The sequence below is a fragment of the Varanus komodoensis genome, unplaced genomic scaffold (genome assembly GCF_004798865.1).
Source record: "Varanus komodoensis strain SLA01 unplaced genomic scaffold, ASM479886v1 scaffold96, whole genome shotgun sequence".
Classification (NCBI taxonomy): Eukaryota; Metazoa; Chordata; class Lepidosauria; order Squamata; family Varanidae; genus Varanus; species Varanus komodoensis.
In genome coordinates this window covers 1,140,497-1,159,252 of record NW_025336664.1, presented here as the reverse complement: position 1 = coordinate 1,159,252, position 18,756 = coordinate 1,140,497, and the positions used below count along the sequence as shown (strand labels likewise).

The following is an 18,756-nucleotide window of genomic DNA, read 5'->3' as shown; positions in this document are numbered from 1 at the left end:
TGAACTCTCTCTCTCTGCATGTGGGACTGACTGTTGGCAATATGTGAGGTTCAAAGAGTTCCTGAATTTGCGGGATGACAAAAGAGCCTGTCCCATTCTTGCAGATGTCCTGAACGATAATACTTACCATCCCTAACCATTGTCCAGGGTGGCTGCAGCTGGTGAGAGAGCTGTAGTTCAAAACATTTAGAGGCCCTCCTGAAAGCAAAGTCCATACGTGTTGCACTGAGCCAGGACACAGAAGTTATACAATGAAACACAGTATTCATTAGCCCAGTAATTTCCTTTTGGCCACAGAAATGGTTGTTCTGACCAGACCAGCAGGTAACTGTGAACAGAACAAAAGGTGAGGAGAGGTAAAGGAAAGAGAATCTGCATTTAACTTGCTCTTCCCCCAAAATGTAAGCCAGTGCCTGGATCCTCTGGGGTAATTCAAGCAAGGGAGTGGTTGGTATGTTGGCCTAACAGACTGACAGTATCCACCCACTGCGCTTTAGGGGGGGCGTAAGGTCGAAATGACATTTGTGCTCCTCAAGACTTTACCTGATTTCCTAATGAGTGTAGCCACTGCATTACTGGTTTGCCTTCAGTCTCTGCCCCTTGGCAGCCCCCTGCCACCCCCAATCCCTGTAAAACAAAATATCCCAGAAGATTTAAGGTGCCTTTTTACTATAGTTTAATTTCTTTGCATTTTAAAACATACTGCCATCTTTAAAAGGTCTTCCATCCAATGCACTGAACAAACACCTGTACACACGCAACAAAGTCACAATCCAAGGGAGGGAGAGCCACTACTCCCCAAAGGGTGGGCAGATCTAATATACAGTCTGAACAAAAGGTTAAAATTATATTTTTTTAAAAAGGCAAAAGTTAGTGTTTAATGCCCAGCAAAATGTGAAGCAAGGCAAAAATATAAGAGGGCCAGGAGGCGATGGGAATGTAAGGCACACCACCCATCTATACTGCAAAGGGAGGTCCCGAAAGCAATTTCAAAAGGGAGGAACTGAGCAATGTAGTCTCCTCCATTGTCCCTGGAACAGGGTGTGCCAAGCTCTTTGTGCTTCTGTCAGCTTTGCTGATATTCTAGTCTCAACTGAGAAAGGATGAAGCTGCATCAGATTTGTTTACTTCTGGAACTTTCAGTTTACATCTGTAGACATGCAAAGAAGCCACATTCCTCCCAACAGGTTGCCCTAGCAACCCCAACATCTCTCAGGACATCCCATCCTCTTAACACCCAAAGGAAGAGCCTGGAGACAGAGTGGGCCGAGAACAATCTTGCCTTCTCTTCAATGCTGGGGCAACTAGGCTGACTTCTACTCTTGCAATTCACCTCACTGGATAATTCTAAACAATTTTACATAAGCAAAGTGTCTCCAAGAATACTCCACTTAAGAGAGATATCCACATGATCACCACCAAGGGCAACACATTTGGGGGGGGGGTGTTTGGGGGTGTGGGCGGTATAAGCAGTCTGTTTCAAGAAGGGCTAGCACCTTGAACTGTTCTCATATTTTGCCTCCCAGTAGACCAGAAAGAGGATCGCAGTGTGACGCAGATGGTGATAGTGGTGCTCTCCACTCCTCCCATCCCCATTTGTGTTATTCAAATAGTTCTGTCAGCAATACTTTTTTTAAAAAATTAGGAAATTTCAAGCCCAGATTCCAAAGTTTGTAGATTTTCCCAGAGGCCTGCCCACAGGGAGATAGCTGTCAGCATCCAAACATGCAGATATGGAGAATCTGGTTATTTCAAAGGTTCCTGGGTTTTTCCTCTCTACAAAAATGCAAAGTCTTTCAGTGTTTCTCCAGGTCCAGAATGGCAATCTCCTCTGCAGTAGGGAAAAAGCCCTTAAGAGTACTAGCAAAAATGAAAAGGGAAAAATATATTACTAGAGAAACTAGTGCTTTTGAGCTTTGTTCTAGTATTCAGCTCTATATTGCTTTAAACAGGCAGTACATAAATTAACCAGAATCTCTTCTTTAAACAAACAAAACCCATTACTCTGGAGTTCTCCTGGGAACGAATGTTTTTCCAAATATCCTCAAGCAATTTTCTTTATTTCTATCTGATCCTGGAGTTGCCTAGATTATCTTAAATATAAACGAGCCATTTAAAAGTGATTTTCCAGTTTGATGTTCATCACCCTCCCCAGATTACTCTCCAACTGGGGTTCAAGAGCATGGTGGTATCCTATTTCTCCAGCAGCCTGTTTATGAGAATGATAGTGGTGAAACTGAAGACTGAGAAAGTTGCCAAAATCGTACAACTTTTCTGCAACCCCATTTATTCCAGAATCAGTTGCAAGTTATCTGTTCTTCAGTCAAAAGAGGCAGATAGCTCCAGTCACCTTCCTTATACTCTTATCTCATCATCTTCCTCATCCATGAAGGAGAATTCTTTGTCCAGCTGTTTTGTGGATTCCTCTGGCAAGTTCTGCCCTTTACTGGCTAAGCTACGCTGTTCCTCTCCAACAGATGCACAGCTGGAGATAGAACTGCTGTCCATAGTGAGGCGGCTCGTGATGCTGCGGGCTGAGCCCGGACTATACGTTGCTGCTCGGTTGTCGTCGTACTGAACCAAGGAATCCTGTGGGAGTTTGCTTTCCTGGCTCAGCCAGGGCGCTGCTGAGGCCTCCACAGGGCCAGGCTCCCTTTGTGGGTCCTCTCCACCCTGATAACCAGAATCCTCTTGCTCCCAGGGGTCCTTATCCATGATGCTCAAGATGTCCCCCAACATGGAAGGCCCCAGATCAATATGGAAAGACATGATGGACTCCGCATGCTTCATGCCGTAACTGCTCTTGGGGATGACCAGGGGCAAGTCAGTTATGTCGCCAAAGTTCCGCTCCTCCAAGCCAGGACTGTGGGGGCCGGAGTAGAGGGCCGCCGCAGCGCCATTCATGTGCTTCTCTTCCGGGGTCTTCTCCTCAGGGGCTTTCTTGACAGGGCTCGAGGAGAGGCTCTTGGGCAGCTGCTTCCCACCACTCCTGTCTGCTTCCTTCTCAGTGAGCTGAGGCAACGAGACAGCGTTCTTCACAAAAATGGCCGAGTCCCTCAGAGAGCCCAGCATATCGCGGCGCTCGCCACGCGTCACGGACTGAGACCGCTTGCTGCTGCGGAACCTGCGTGACAGCAGGCCCGGTTTGGATGAGGAGCTCGCCTCCTCGGCAACTTCCTGCTCACCCTCCCCAGCCTTGCTGTTGAGGAAGGACGTGTCTCCAAAAGCATCCCCCGTTCGGCCTACATGCATGGTGTGACGGAAGTCGCCAAGCGGGGCACTGATCATCTCGGCTGTCAGATCTGCCCGAGAGCGGCGTTTGGAGTTAGCGGAATTTGTCACCAGTTGCTTCAAGATAGGCATGTTTGCAACAGGCACAAGCTCCCAGGCACCGAAGTCAAAAGAGGCAGCAAGCTTCTTTTCAGTCACACGGCAACTGTTCTCTCGCAGCCTCGCAGGCCTCAAACCTCTTGCTGGCGTTTGAGTACTCCAAGCCTGAAGGACAGACAGAAAAAGGGAGACAGTCAGATTTCATCAGGAGAATAACAGAAGCGCCATCTGCTCTGTTGCTTTGGATAAATCTGTTTGGTGTAATGAGGGTACAACTCCTAGTCTTGCTCCCTCAGCCTTGAACCTAGACTGGGACCTTATTATGAGCAAAAGGCTCAGCAGTTGAATGTTCATGTTAGCTCCTCTGTTCTCTCCCCCTTTGCAGCTGGAGAGTAGTGTTAGCACAGTTCACGTGCTCCCTGTCATGCGTTAAGGCACAGGGTAATGGCTCCCACTGCCTTCCCACAAGAGAGAGAGGGAGGAGGAGAGAGACCAATAGATTATTCTCTACCTTGCCTTGTGGTTTTATGGCATGGAAAAGACCGGGAGACACTGAGATGGGCACTTTGCCTTAGTGGGGATCACAATTCTGATAGCGTGTACTTCGGAAAGGGGTGATTTCGTGCTAAAAAGCTCTAGTGGAAAGCGAATCCAGGAGGCGTGTGCTTTAAGAAGCTGGATTCAAAACAGGGACATTATAATAGTGTGCTCCCCTCCCCTTGCAGAAACCTTTTTCCATTTACTGCTTGGAGGCAGTTTTGCATGCTCAGTAGAGTAGCCATCACAGAGAAAGAAAAGAATGAGACAGAAAGTAGTGTCAGTCTGCTCCTAGAAAAAGTAGCTGAGGCACATGTTTGCAATAAAACTGAAGAATATGTAAGATCTTATTTCCCAACCCCCTCTGTCAGAACCACAGCTATATAAAGGAGAGCACAGTTTTTACTCATCTCCCTCCCTCCCTCTTTCTGCCGCAGTTAAAGCCCTGCTCATTCTACTCCAGTGCTCCCAGTTCACATTTAGCTTTCCCTGCAGACTTGACATATGAAATAGGGCATGGAGATCGGTAACCAAGGAAGGGTTCAAAAATCAACACCAAGCCTACCCAAACCATGAGATTAGGCTTATGTCCCTAGAAGGCAAGACTTTGCCAGTGCAAATGCTAAGGATGCCTTTGGAACGTAGAAACATAGAAACCGAGCGAGTCAGACTAGATGGCAAGTCAGGCCATCTAGTCTGACCCCCGGCTCTAACCAGCTCTGCTCACGACATGCTCACAGATCCTCTGGCTGAGTTAGTTCTTCAGGGACTTCCAGCAAGTCATGTTATCATTTCCCTTCTGCCCCACTGTTGTCACCCCCATTTTGATCCTGCCATGAGCAAGAAAGCTTTGCAGATATCTGCATTATTTCAAGTGGGGAAAAAGCTGGCCTTGGTCTTAGCCACACTACCACCACTGCTGCAATAGACCAGTAGACTGTTACGAGCACCTACTGGCCAGGGCCAGGGCCTCCACTTGTCATGAACTCAAGTCTCTTCATGCACCATGCCCAAAGCACTGTTATAAATGTTCTCTTAGTAGGGGAAAGGAATATATGAACAGTTCCTGTTTACTGTACAAACCTTAAAAGAAAGCAAAACCATATTGGTTCCTTAGCTGTGCACAGAAGTGCACTTTACTAATGCTTTCCTGTTTGCTTTTTTAAAAAAGTATTTCTTGAAATTGTACACACAGTCTTAATGTGTTTAATTTTTGAAAAAAGAAAGGGTTCTTTCAGGAATGAAATCAGAGATTGAAGCAATATGTTCCACTGACTTGTAGACAACTAAGAAAAGCAGTTTCAATTAGGAAAGATGGGACTCCCCACTCCAATAATCTTGCAGTGACCCCTACTCCAATTTCCTGTATTCTCATCAAGCTTCTTTTAATGGATCAAGGGAGTAGCCCAATACCAGAAAGTGATCCAAGTCACTCCACAGAAGCTATTTATGCACAGCTGTAGGTATCAATGAAATCCCAACACAGTCTTTTTCAAAAGGGCAATGACACACACCATGGGTTAGTAGAAAAATGCACATGGACAGGTTAGTATCAAGGGATTTAGGCTTCAGGATCACTGAAAAATTATTAGAATAAATGCTCAAATTCCTTCTGGAAAGCAAAGTAAATCAGTAACCCATGTGGATTTGTAACAAGTAATTATGCCACCAAACCAGTCTACCTTCCTTTATTTCACAAGGCAAAAGAATGAAGTAGCATGAATTCTGAAGCAGAGACACACAACTTAGTTGATACAAGACACATTCTGAAATATGCTGAAGAACTGTTGGTTGAGAAAATTCCCATCTGACAATTTGGCTGCATATTGCTGTGTCTTTCCATTCTGCTACTGACCAACAGTGCAATCCTGCACATACCAACTCAGAAGCAAGTTCCACTGATTTCAGTGAGGCTTACTCACAAGTAAGTAGCATAGGATTGCAGGCTCAGCAATTGTTCTCAACCTGTGTCACAAATCCTGTAGCACAGTAGAGGCAGCCTGGCACGATACAGATATTGTGGACCCCAGCTTCCAAAAATCTTAATGGCCAATGGCTAATGATCAAGGATTAGGGGAGGTGCAGGCAAAAGTCAAGATGGTCCTAACTTGCCTTCCACATTGCATGTGCACAAGAGGTGCCGCTATTTCTGACCACAACTGCCACACCGCTGCCCCATGCCAAACCTCAGGAAAACTCCTTAATGGGACGAGGGAGAGCAATCTGGTCCCATACGCTGACCACAGAAAGAGCAGCTACTGCAGTGTTGGCTTTCTTCCTATCTTCCACCTCATTTGTTTTCTGTTTTGCATCATGTCTGTTACACTGCAAGCCTTCAGGTGGAGCCTGTTTTCTCGTTTAATACCTGCACAATACTCAAAATTGAGATTCTTTACAAGGGTTCAACATCCAACAAAATGGTTTTCATTTATACCCAGTTGCCCATACAGAAAAAAAAGTCTGCTGCAGCAGACTCCAAGTGATCCAAATTATGAGCAAGCCTCAATAGTACTTCTTACTCTGTTGATATTTTCTTAGTTACCCTGAAGTCATGAGGACTAGAAGTAAATAAATAAGTAGGTAAAAAAAGAACCAGCAGCTACATCCAGCCAGCAACCCTCTCCCAAAAAGAGCGTGGAGGTGGTAGTAGGGACAAGTTATATCCCCTCCACATGGCTGCCTTACCATGAGCTGAATCATTTGACAACAAGGCGACATGGGCACAGAAGAATGGCCATTCTGGATACCGAGCAAATTAATTATTTGCCATCTTGACCTATTCACTTTGAAGACTAAAACTAGGGAGAAGAATATCCAGGAACACAAGAGGATTGCCATAAAGGTAGATGTTATTGGTCACATATTAGTGCTATAAGGGGGTGAACAAGTTCAAGAGGCTAGCTAAGACATCCTTGAGTTTTGAAAGCTACAAGGGGGAAGGGCAGGCACATGGAATTTCACGCAGAACATAAAGCAGTGAAAGACAGATGCTAAAGGAATTGAAAACAGACCTCTGTACAGGGCATGAAGATGGGTTGCAAAACAAGCCAAGAGCCGTCATAAACATGCTTTAGAAGAACACACACTCGTTTAGTTAATACAGGCAGACAGAAAGCTAATTACCTCACAAGGGGAAGCTACACTCATACTTTCTCTAATGTTGCATTGCCAATTTCAGCAGTGCCATCTCGGGTCCATGCAAAGCCAAGCCAAGCGAAGGCAAGATGGGAGGCATTTCATTCCCCCTCTTGGAAGCACTCTCCTTTTGTAATTAGGGCATTGATGAGATGCTTAAACCCAGGCTGGCACGGCTAGCAGTGTCAGAAAGAGGTGCACACGATTAGCTGAAAGCGCTGCAACATGGACAGAGGACTGAATTCTTGCTCTCATGATGCTCTGCCAAAGAAATTACCACAAAGAAAAACAGCAAGCGCCCCAGTGTTCAAAACAACGTCTCTCCCTAGCTAATAATTGGCTTAAGTTTACCTTTGCTAATCTGGCTATGAGGTGCTATGTGGCATGACTACATGATCCCTGATTGGCTAGGATTAATGGAGAGGAAGCACACTTACCCACCCATTCCTACAATGGCACTGAAACCCCACAGGAGTGGGGGAAAGGGGCTGCCAAGAACAATGGGGAAGTACTAGAATTTAAGGGACCGTGCTTGGTGTTTCAAAAGTCCCGTGCTTTCTGAGACTGGAAATTTAGTGTTGGTACTGTATTTCGACCAGTCCTGACAGACAAATGAGGGGCTGCAGAAGCTTGAGAAGAAGGTGATCAGCAGTGAGTAAGACTGCAGATAGGAATCACTACTCTCAGCCAGCCACACTGTCATGGTCAACATAAAATGTGCCACTTTGGAAGTCTTGCACCTCACAATTTGGGGCCAAGCAATGTGTGGTTTGCCAGCTCTGGTGCTGGAAGTTAAAGCATGCTTTCATTTCAACTGAAGTGCCAAAGAGCCAAACTGATGTTTTCAGGAGAGAGAAGTTCAAACTAGAGTATGCATGAAAACAAATACCAGAGCTCATTCTACAAGCCTCAGAAGAATAGTTCAGTGCAAGTTTAGCTCCTATTCCTAGTTGAAAAAGCCAGGAGGTCTTGCATTCTGGAGCAAAATGGAGAACATCTGTAGCATGAGCTATATGCTAATGTCCATATTCTGTGCAACTGTAACAATAAATAAAAAATGTATATTGACAGAACTCAGATTCTTGATCCAAGGGGGTTACAAAATCCAGAGTTCTTGGTGCAGATTCCCTTTCCTCCAGCGTCTCAGTATATCCAGCCCCGGTCACAACATTCATTAAGTACATGCAGAAAAAACTATTAGAGAAGGAGGATTCAGGCTCTCCACTGCTCAGCCCACTAGGCAGGTAAAGCTCTCTCGAGGCTGCCAGAGGCTGCCAAAATGCCTGATAAGAAGAGGGGGCCTTACCTGATAGAAAATAACTCTTTGATTTGAGAGAGTAAAGGCTTTTAGCTTACTTAGCCTTGCAGATTGCCTACTAAGTCCCCAGAGTAACTTCTGTTAAACAGAAGCCCTTAATGGCTGCACACACTGGATTCCAAGGGAGTAGAAGCCCATATGGCACATTTGAGGTGTGAAGAAGAATTCTGTTCTTTTAAGTTTGACCATCTAACCTTGCTCCTTTATCAACTTCCAAAGAAATGGAACAATCCAAAAGAGCTGCAGGGGTATTTTCATCCCAGTTATCAGTTTTGATCTGGGAAACGCTACATCAGAAACTTTGGGCTAGTGGAAGGAGGAGGGAAAAGGCCAGATGTTAATTAGCTTTCTGAAGCCATACGGGTTCAGTATTTACCTTTGCATGCACATCACAAGTGGAGAAATTGCTTGGTGCTGGAGCTCCAGGGAAAGAACAGGATAATTGAACCACACCTGAATACAAAATGTGAGCATTTGCAAGCTATCAGTAACTAAGCGCTATTATTTTCAGTGGGAAAAACCCCAATGGACAATAGGGAAAAACCTCTTTTCAACCATTGTACAGTGTTCGTTGATCTCGGACATACATAGTATGTGGCGACCTAAAAGCAGGAAAGGGAGATCCATGTGGGAGTTTCAAATAAGCTGCACAGTAAAGGGCAGCAAGGTGGTCCATATTTTCTCCATGGTGAAAAAAATATATGTCCTCAGATTTGCTCAGAAACAAAGTGTAAGTCACAGTCTATCTGGGACAAATAAGCTATAATGATTATGGATCTAGAACCTGTATTTCAACAACTATTTGAGCATGAAGATTTGCTCTCAATTATGAGTTATGTGCTGAAAGGGAGGCCCAAGGTAGTTGTGAAATGCCACTGTTGTTTTGAATATTCCAAAGAGTCATTGTGCCAATTGCCCTCCATTTCTATCAGGACCATGGCACTTTCATAAGGATCCCTTCCTTGCCCTTCCCCATGGTGGGTATTATCTCTTTCTTGCCAGATGTCATCCTCAGAGCCCTCTTTATCTTTTCTGCAAGTCGGGAACTGAGGGTCATTCCATGAAGCTGCATAGGGGTAGACTCAGGATTGACAAAAGGAAATACTATATATAGGACCTAGATAAACTGTGGCATGCAGTGATGGCCACCAACTTAGACACCTTTAAAATGAGATTAAACACATTCATGGGGAAGGGGTGCATATGGGTTGACTAAAGGTTGTTGTCAATCCAGCTGCAATAAGAAACCATGGTGAACAACCCATAATTCACAATCCAACAACAAACCAAGGCTTCTAATCATGTATTATTTGTGGTTTATTAGCCATGGCTTGTTAGCACAGCTAGGACCATGTTTTAACAGCATCCCAGTCTCAACCCTGGAATGCAGATTATATTGTCTGGCCCACTCCGTGTGTGATCCCCCTTATTTGGACTCTCTTACTTCTTCAGGGATGGGCTATGGGAGAAGCCTGACAATACCAGTGCTCAGATTTATCATGGCCAGCACGTGCCTAATGCTCACCCATTAATATCAATGAAACCAGAAAGGACTTAAGTTTGAGATATATCCAGCACATTCACACCAACAAAGGTCAGCTGCACTTGAATGGAAAGTGAGGACTAATTGTTGACGGCTGGCATCAGGGGAGAGTTTAATAAAGCACACGTTGCACTGTGCCTTCTGCTGAGGCAGTAAATTTGGGCTCAAACAGCGTTAATTCCATGGAACAAAATTGCCTATGAGCAGAAACCTGGGTACAAAACATCCCAACCCACCAGTTCATGCTTTATCTATTAAGGATTTCATGAAGAGCTGTTTCACATATTAACTCGCAGGGAAGATGGAGTAAAGAGGGAAAATATGTTCAAACTGAATCTCCCCTTCTCTTCTTGTAAGCTGTGCATGGGCGACTTACAGCCTTTGAGGCATTTTGGCTTGTAACTCCCATCACCTTCAATCTGCATAGTCAATGCTAAGGGCTGGGAAATGTTGTCCAGAATATCTGAAGGGTTCCAGGTTGGCAGACTGGCCCTTAAGCACCTTGCTGCTTTTGAGGAGTTGGGCAACAAGAACAACTCATCTAATACACTTTGCACCATTTTGAAATAGGTGGAGGTGAAGGGAGAGAGAGAAAGACGGGAGAATCACCGACATGGACACTTCAGAGGGATCATTCCAAGTGCTCCCAAGCAACAGTCATTGTGCAACTATGCCAACTTTTTGTTCAACTTTTTTGTAGTAAGAAAGCCAGAACCAGTGATAGAAGGACACAAGGGATGATGTTCTCTAGACTTGTCACATCTTCAAAACAAACAAGACAAGGCAATTGCACAATTAAACCTTTGTCCGAAAGCATCCAGAACTTATTTTCAGTTCTGGGAAAGCATGGGAAGACTGCAGAATGTGGTATTACACATGGGATGCAGCTCCCAAAAGACAAGCCTCAAGCTCTAATTGTTGCAAAGTCATTGTGGAAAGCAGTGTGGAGGCATTAAATAGCAGCTCAACATTTCTATATAAGGTAAGGGCAGGGAAGATCTTTCAGTCCAAGGGCCAATTTAAATCTGAGAGAAGTTCCAGTGGTGGTGAAGGCAAATTTATATATGAAAGAAACAGTGTCCTATGGTAGCTTACTGGTGGTTGGGGTCAGGGCAGTGGGATAAAGCCCCTGGGCCTGAGGTTTCCTGGACCGCATACATGACCCATAGAGTAGGGACAAGTTGTCTAAGGAACACAGGCAGGTTCAAGGCATAAATGCACTCCTATGGCTTGGACAGGACAGACTGCATACTCATCACCCCTTGGTGGCCAAGACAGCCACTGTTCGCCCAACTCCTCCAAATCTGCCATGGAACCTTCCTCCTGCTCCTGCACACCCTGGACCTGGTCTCACAGGACCAGAGCCATCTTCTTCAACCTGACATCAAGACCCTACAGGGAAGCACACCATGCTGTAGACTCCACTGCAGAGACTCTACCTCAGCAAGTCAGATCCATCCTTGACATGGCCTTCCAGACATCCAGAAGGTGGTTCTACCAGGTGAAATTGAATGCTTTCATGCCTTTACAGGACAGGAAATCCTTGACCCATGAGATGCCACTATTGAGCACATCCTCTGCTTCCTACAGACACTCTTCCAGAAAGGGCTGAAACCCTCCTCCATCTAGGTGTACCTAGCAGTAATCCTCACCTTCCACTCCCCTACACAAGGAGGCCCAAGTCTTCTCACACCATTTATCTCACCAGTTCCTGAGGGGTCCCAGAACTTGGCCCCCACCATCCACTGCTGCACACCGGCATGCAGCCCCCTGGCCATGCTGAGGACACTAATCAGGAGGTCTTTCTAGCCATGACTAGATGGCCTGGGAGGCCCCTTCTGACTCGCTCTGTTTCTAAGTTTCTGTGACTGACCTCCATCCCCTCTCCTGGAAGGTCACCTTCCTAGTGGCCATCATGTTGCCCAGATGCAGCAATGAACGGTGCACCATCCAGACAGACCTCATTTTTCACAGAGACAAGGCAACGCTCTGACCAGATCCAGCTCTCCTTCCCAAGGTTGTCTTGGTGTTCCACCTTAACCAGGATATTGTCCTCTCAGCCTTCTTGACCACTCCCGTCAATTCGACAGAATCCACCATTCCAAAAAAGAATCCTTCCACCACTCACCAAACTTTTCTTTGCTATGGTAAACAGAACTCTCTACTCAGAGCCTGGCGAACTGGGTCATGAGCACTGTCTCTCTGGCATACAGGATAGCTGGCCTTTAACTCACATCTCCTCCAAGGGCTCACTGCCCCTGAGCAATGGCCACATCAATGGCCTTCCTCTGAGAGATCTCCCTGCAAGAAGCAGGCTGCCACATGGTCCACATTCTCCACATTTGCCAAGCACTACAGGACAGACATCTGCACAAGGGCTGCCTGCTTCTTCAGCAGTGCAGTCCTGTCCTTCATTCTCCATCAATGGCAAACCCCCCCTGTCCTTGCTAGTCGTACAGAAGAAAGGCAGGTTGCTTATTTGTAACTGCTGGCCTTCAAGTGGTCCTCTGTGCATTCACACAACCCACTCATCAGCCCCACTTGGTGCCTTCCCTCTGACAATTGCCTCCCAATTGCCAAGGGCCCACAGGAGCTGGTCCAGGTCAGCACAACACTCTCTCCTCAGTCCTGGGGAATGGGTGGGAGCCCCCACCCCACATAATCCTGGAACAGGAGGGGGGGGGCTCCCACCCATTCTAACACTTCGCTATAGAATCTTCCCAACAACAGGCTCTGTGCAGGTGTGGAGCCTGTATGTGTGAATGCACAAATGACCCCTTGAAGACCGACAGCTACAGGTGAGCAACCTGACTTTATACCTTCTCTGGTGTGTTCCAGGGAGCACATGCAACTGCTATGAAAACTTGCCCCAAGGGAAGAACCTCCTAGTGACTTTATAGGCAACTCCAGATGACAGTGTGAGTTACTCAGAGCAAAGTTACTGCCAACTTGAATGACTAGTACTATAGACTTAGCCAGACAGAAAGAGGGCCATGACTATTTGAAAACTGCTGAGTTAAGAAAACCAGACAAAACATTGAGCATTACCTTCAAACTGGGAGGGGTAGGATGGATGGGAAGAACCAGTTAGACTAGCTGAATAGGAAAATAATGGCCCAATGATAACTTTAATAATGGCCTGGCTGCACTGTGACTCAGAGGAAACTCGTGTACATAGTAAGCACGAAAAGTCAGCACTGAAAGATCCGGAGCCCATCCTTTACCTTAGACTCAGTTCTGACCAAGCCCGTTTCCAATACAGCACAGATAGCCATTTAAAGCCAGCTGAGTACTGTGCAGGATATGGACAAGCTCAAATAAGAGTAGTGCTCTGCATCAGCAATATATTGCTTTAAAATAGATCTGTGGACACAAAAGCCCTCCTGGATCAGACTGAAGGCCTCTCTGGTTCAGCATCCTGTTTCCCACAGTCGCCTACAATAACCAGATGCCTATGAAAGCAGAATGTGAGGGCAAGATCCATCCCCTGCAGTTGGAATACCATTTGCCGAGGGACAAGATAAGTCGCTTCTGGTCTTGGATGTAGCCAGCCACTGACAGCCTTATTCTTCATCCATTTTTCTAATCTCCTTTTGCAGCTTCTGTGTTGATGCGCGTTGGCACATCTTATGGGAGTAAATCCCACAGTTTGACTACATGGGTTGTGAAGACAGCATGGGTCTCCCAACATGCACCCTTATGAGATGACCCTCAGTTTCAGTGTTGTTGCAGGAAATGAAAAAAATTATTCATCCAGTTGATCTACACCACTCATACTGTTATCATATCCTTCTTTGATCACAATTTAAAAGCAAAGAAAACCTCAAACATTGTAATCTTTCTTCAGAGGGGAGTTGTGCCTTCCACCCCTGCTAAGCTTTCTTGCCTTTTCTACACCTTTTCCCAACACTACAATATTGCTTTAAGATGCAGCAGCCAGACTATTCCAAATGTCACTGAACGGGCATCATTAAGATATTGTACGAAAGCATTATGATACTGACAGCTTAAATTTTGACCCCTTTCTTAATGATCCATAGAATATAATTTTTGTGATATTCTGTAATTAAGAGAAAGCAGAGAACATGAGATGATACCTTACAGAAAAAAAAGGAAGCTGGACAACCATCTGATGTGGGACAGGGGAACCTCAGGCCCACAGGAGCTTCCCTTCCAAACCTTCCAGTCTCTTCCCTCAGTCTTCCCCCTCTTATCAACAGCCAGAGCTGTTCCTTACGGGGGGAGACCAGACGGGACCTGGGGTAAGAGCTGATGAGTGACTCAGCTTGCTTACTTAGAAGTAAATACAACTGAGCAGGACAACCTTCCGATAGAGATCCAAGTATAGCACTTTGGTACACGTTTTGAACTCATCATCCAGCTGGTTCTTGCTCTTAAGCCACTGCAAAAAACTAGCTCTGTGTGTGTATAATCTCTGGCCATATTTTGGCTAATTCTAAAAGAATGCCCATGCAACCATCAGGGGATGGACACCTAAACACCCAGATGAAATACACAAAACTCATGTTCTACAGTGAGATTCTTTCTTTAGGGCCCATCAGGAAATCGAGGCATTAGTACAGCCTTCCCCACCCTCATGCTCCCTAAGTTTTTCAGATACAACTCCCAGTGTTCCTGGCCATTGACCATGCTGGCTGGAGCTGGTGAAAGCTGTAGCCCATACATACACACCCACCCACCCACCCACCCATTAAAGATCTGGGAAAGAGGTCCTTCTGAAGGAACCATCCCTCAAGGAAATGAAAGAGAAGGCGAATAGAAGAAGGGCCTTCTCAGTGGGTGTCCCTCACCTAGGGAATAGCCTCCTCAGAGAAGATTGCCTGGTGCCATCATTGCTTTTGTTTCAGCACCAAGCGAAAGCTGTCCTCTTCTCCAGACATTTTAACAACTGGTTTTAAATGTTTATATTCTATGATTTATTAATTGTTGTCCTTTACTCACCTTATTTTTTAAAGGCCATTGCTAGGCTATTGTTACATCTTTAGCCGGTTGGTTTTTATTGACTGTAGTATTGTAGCATTTTCAATTTACGTTACTTTTAATTGTTGTACAAAGCTTAGAGAGTCCTGCTGGACTATCTTGTAGCACATACATTTAAAAAATAAATAATAAATATCCCCAAACATCTGGAGAGCTCCAAGTTGGGACAAGAATGATTAGTATTTTTCTCTCCTCAATCAAGCAAGATGTTTTTCTCCCTAGCTGGAGTTCAAGAGTAAAAAATGTTGCCCCAATATGCAAGTCCTTGGAACGCAATACATTTATTCATTACAATTCTATACCAACCACTAGCTGAAAGTATTTGCTATTTCTTTCATGGCCGGTCCCATGATGGAGGAAGACCACTGCCCAGCAAATGGAGGGAGCACCCCCTTCCCCCTTTATTCAAGTATGGGGAAAAGAACAAAGCATCTTGTCTCCATCTGCACTGAAGCAAAAAACCGAGATGTGATCCTGTGACAATCACGTTGTTCCCTGGAAAAAGCCTGAAGGAAACTTAATAAAACAGATATTCATCTACCAAGACAAGCTCCATTTAAGGCTGTGATATTTGGGGCGGGGGGGAGAAGGCAACTGGTGCTCCATTGGGCCACAGTATCGTACTAACCCAGCATAGTGTGCGAACTCCCTGCTTATCCAAATATTTTGTTTGGATAATGGGAGTGTAGCTTGATAGGGACAAAGGGGCAGTCGGAGTTACGTGGGCACCACTGGCCAATTCAGAGGGCACTCATTGAGGAAGGCTGTTACACAGCAACGATCTCAAGTAAAGTAACTTGACTGCCTGAAGCCAGAATGGGCCTTCTTAAAGCTCTTGCTTTAAACCTCTGGATGCCTCCCTGCTAACCCACTGGAAACACCCCTCAACAGAAGGTGACCTGCTCTGGTCATTCCTTTGCCTTTCTCTCTCACTATGAGAGCAACAGTTATTCCTTCCCATCTCATGAAATCACTGCTCCTGAATGTAGAAGTGAGCTGTACTCCTTGAGCATGTACTTTGCTCAGCCTGGCGGAGGGGTAGAAGAGTCAACCATCAAGTCTGACAAGGTAGAAATTTGGGATCCTGGAGTCTCTATTTCACAATGAACTTGCTTAGCCGCTTCCAGTTCTTTCTAGGAATGCATCTACCTGGCCACATTCACAGCATGTCAACAAGTCTAGCCTAACTTTGGATACCTCCTACAGAGCTTGCCACTGAAGCTTGTGAACTACTAAGACAACCTGTCAACAATTAGGGTGACCCTCTGGGGACAGGGGAACGTGGATAGCCTCTTGTGTTGATGGCCTGCCTAGGATTGCAAAAACGAGGGAGGTTGTCTTGTGGCGAGTGCCTTCCCTGGGGGATTTAAGGTGCATCTTTCTGTACAGTCAGCATGGCTTTTTAGAGTTGATCTGGGAAGGTGGAAAGAAATGACTGAACAGAGGGACCACTTTGCCTGGGTTTTGCACAGCATGCCTCTGATTTTGTTGTTGTGTCACTGTGGAGCTTAAGCTGGCCAGTATGGAGATCAGTACCATCAAACCCCCATCTATAGCTTGTAAACATCAGATAAGCTCAGCCATATAATGGTAGAAGGAAGAGTAGAAGTATGTAGGTTATGATCAAAATGAAAGTTCTGTAAGAAAATAAAAAGCAAGCAGAAGTTTGGAAAGGTTTTGCATTCTCCTGGTTGGTTCCGAGAACCACAAGTTCAGATGGCTATGTGAACAGCAACCAGGATGCTTGCTGGCATGTGCTTTTCAGACCACATTATGCTCCTCTTTTTTCAATTGTGCTGCTTCAGGTTTTTGCTAGGTTCAGTTCAAGTTACTGGCTCTTACCTAGAAAGCCCTAAATCATTTAGGACCAGATCATCTCTACCTTATAAGCCTGCCTGTAGATTATGATTTGTCAGAGACCCTGCTTTATGCACCAACAGTTGCAGTGTTTTTATTAGTGAGCACTCAGGACAGGGGCTTTTCTGTGGTGGCACCCTAGTTAAGGAATTCCCTTCCATAAAATAGCAAGCTAGTGCTGTTCCTGCTAGGTATTCTTTTGTATTTTGGCAGGCAGTAAAACATTCAATGGGTGTAGCTTCCAATTCCTCATACATCCCTACTCAGGATGGACTTCACCAATCATGAACAGACCCTGTCATGGGTTTGCCTCATTAAAAAAAATTGCACTCTCAGTTGCTAGTAACTGAATACATAGCTATGGCTGGAACTGGGCCCAGGAAGCCTGTGGTACTGCTTGGATCACAACTTGGCACTCTGTGGGAAGAAAAGGTCGCAGGAGCTGTGCTTTGATCCAAGTTACCAGAGCACAGATTGAACCTTCACTGCCCACAGCCTTTCAGATGGATTAAGCATTTCATCTGGAACAGTGAAGGGAGGCGGTAAGCAAACAAAGCCTTCTTTTTAAACTTGGTTTTATATTACCATCTCCAGAATATCCTTCAAACAGGAGCTCTCCCTCCTCTCCCACAAGGGCCTGGAACTATGTAAGTCAAGAATAGACCACCTTGTAGCCAGTCACCACATTATCCATGCTATCTGACATTTGAAGATTGGCTCCAAGCAAACAGTATACCAAAATGTTTTTTGAAGATTGGAAATTCTGCTGCAGAATCTGCCTCTCAAGCCTGTTCACTCCAGTTTAGCTTTCAGTCCAAGTTTCATATCATCTACTTTTTGATTCAAAAAGCTTGCTAGTGAGAAATGTGGCAAGACTAACTCTAACGATCCTGAATTATGTTTTAACCAGCCTGACCTAAAGACGTGTGCCCACACCAAGAGGGAGAATTTATTTATTACTTTTCTATAGCACCTAATAGCTGAGGCTTTCTGGGCGGGTCACTGCAATTAAAGAGACCAAAGGGCAACAAGGGTGTAAAGTGAGGTTACCTGGCAGGCAGTTGCAGGCCAAATGGCAACAGCGACAGTTAGAAGCTGGTGAAAGTTGCAAGGAGACAAGCTGTACAAACACACAGACCAGACTATTGCTCAGAGGAGGTGGCCCCACTGCACCAGAACAGGTGAAGCTGGCTAGCAGAGAAAGTCAAAGCTGACTCTTTCCAGTGGAAATCGAGTTTCACTGCTGTGGCTACAATGAGCTCAGGTGAATAATGACTTCACTGATTAGTGATGTTTAATTATAACCAGTTAATCTGTTAAATTAAAAGATCTGCAACCTAAGAATCCTTCAATGCCTTTTAAAAGATCTAGAAGGAAGATGGTCCCCTCTTCATTTGCAAGATGAATGGATTTAAAACACAGTCAGCAGTAAGAAAGTGCTACCTCTTGTTATTGCTTTTTCATTCCGTTTCCAAGTATACCAATTACTCCAACATACACCACAGGCAAAGAACATTAAAAAAATCAATCCCAACGTGCTGAAGATTCACCAGTCCGGGCGGACACCCAGGTTTAATAGATGCATGGACAGTTTGCAAACAAGGGCTGTCCATTTCAGTGGCTTGCATCGCCTTGTAAGAAGGCAATCACAACACAAAAACCCGAGTCAAAGGCGGCTCATCAATAGTACATTAGGGAGGCTTTGAACCGTTTATCATTGGCGGTCTCTGCTGCAGAGCCAGTGCAGAGCAGAGGGGTCTCTGTGTTGTTACGCCGTAGCTTTGCATTTATGTGCTCTCTCAAATCAATTTCTCCCTCTGAAGCAGTTCACAGCCAAGCTACTTTTCAACTGGGAAAAGCAACCACTCTCACCATCAGCTTTTTCTGATCTTGGACCCGTCTTTAGCCCAAGCTTGCATTGGGAGAGCCATTTTTATCTAAATATTGGTATGATGATAGGACTGCTGTTGTGATCTGCCTGAAACCAGACCGCCAACCAGTACTTTGCCCAAACTCACCAGGCAAAATCCAATCA

The 18,756-nt window shown here is 45.3% G+C and overlaps 1 protein-coding gene across 1 annotated transcript; it reads right to left on the bottom strand.

Annotated features, from left to right (window-relative positions):
• Window positions 1-651: 651 nt before the first annotated feature.
• Window positions 652-3,491, bottom strand: CDC42EP4 (CDC42 effector protein 4). Its single transcript, XM_044418988.1, has one exon. The coding sequence runs from the start codon at window positions 3,361-3,363 to the stop codon at window positions 2,356-2,358; it is 1,008 nt and encodes a 335-aa protein (XP_044274923.1). The 5' UTR covers window positions 3,364-3,491; the 3' UTR covers window positions 652-2,355.
• Between the last annotated feature and the right edge of the window lie 15,265 nt (window positions 3,492-18,756).

Coding starts and splice junctions, on each gene's coding strand:
- CDC42EP4 (XM_044418988.1), bottom strand. CDS start 3,363: ATGCCTATCTTGAAGCAACTGGTGACAAATTCCGCTAACTCCAAACGC.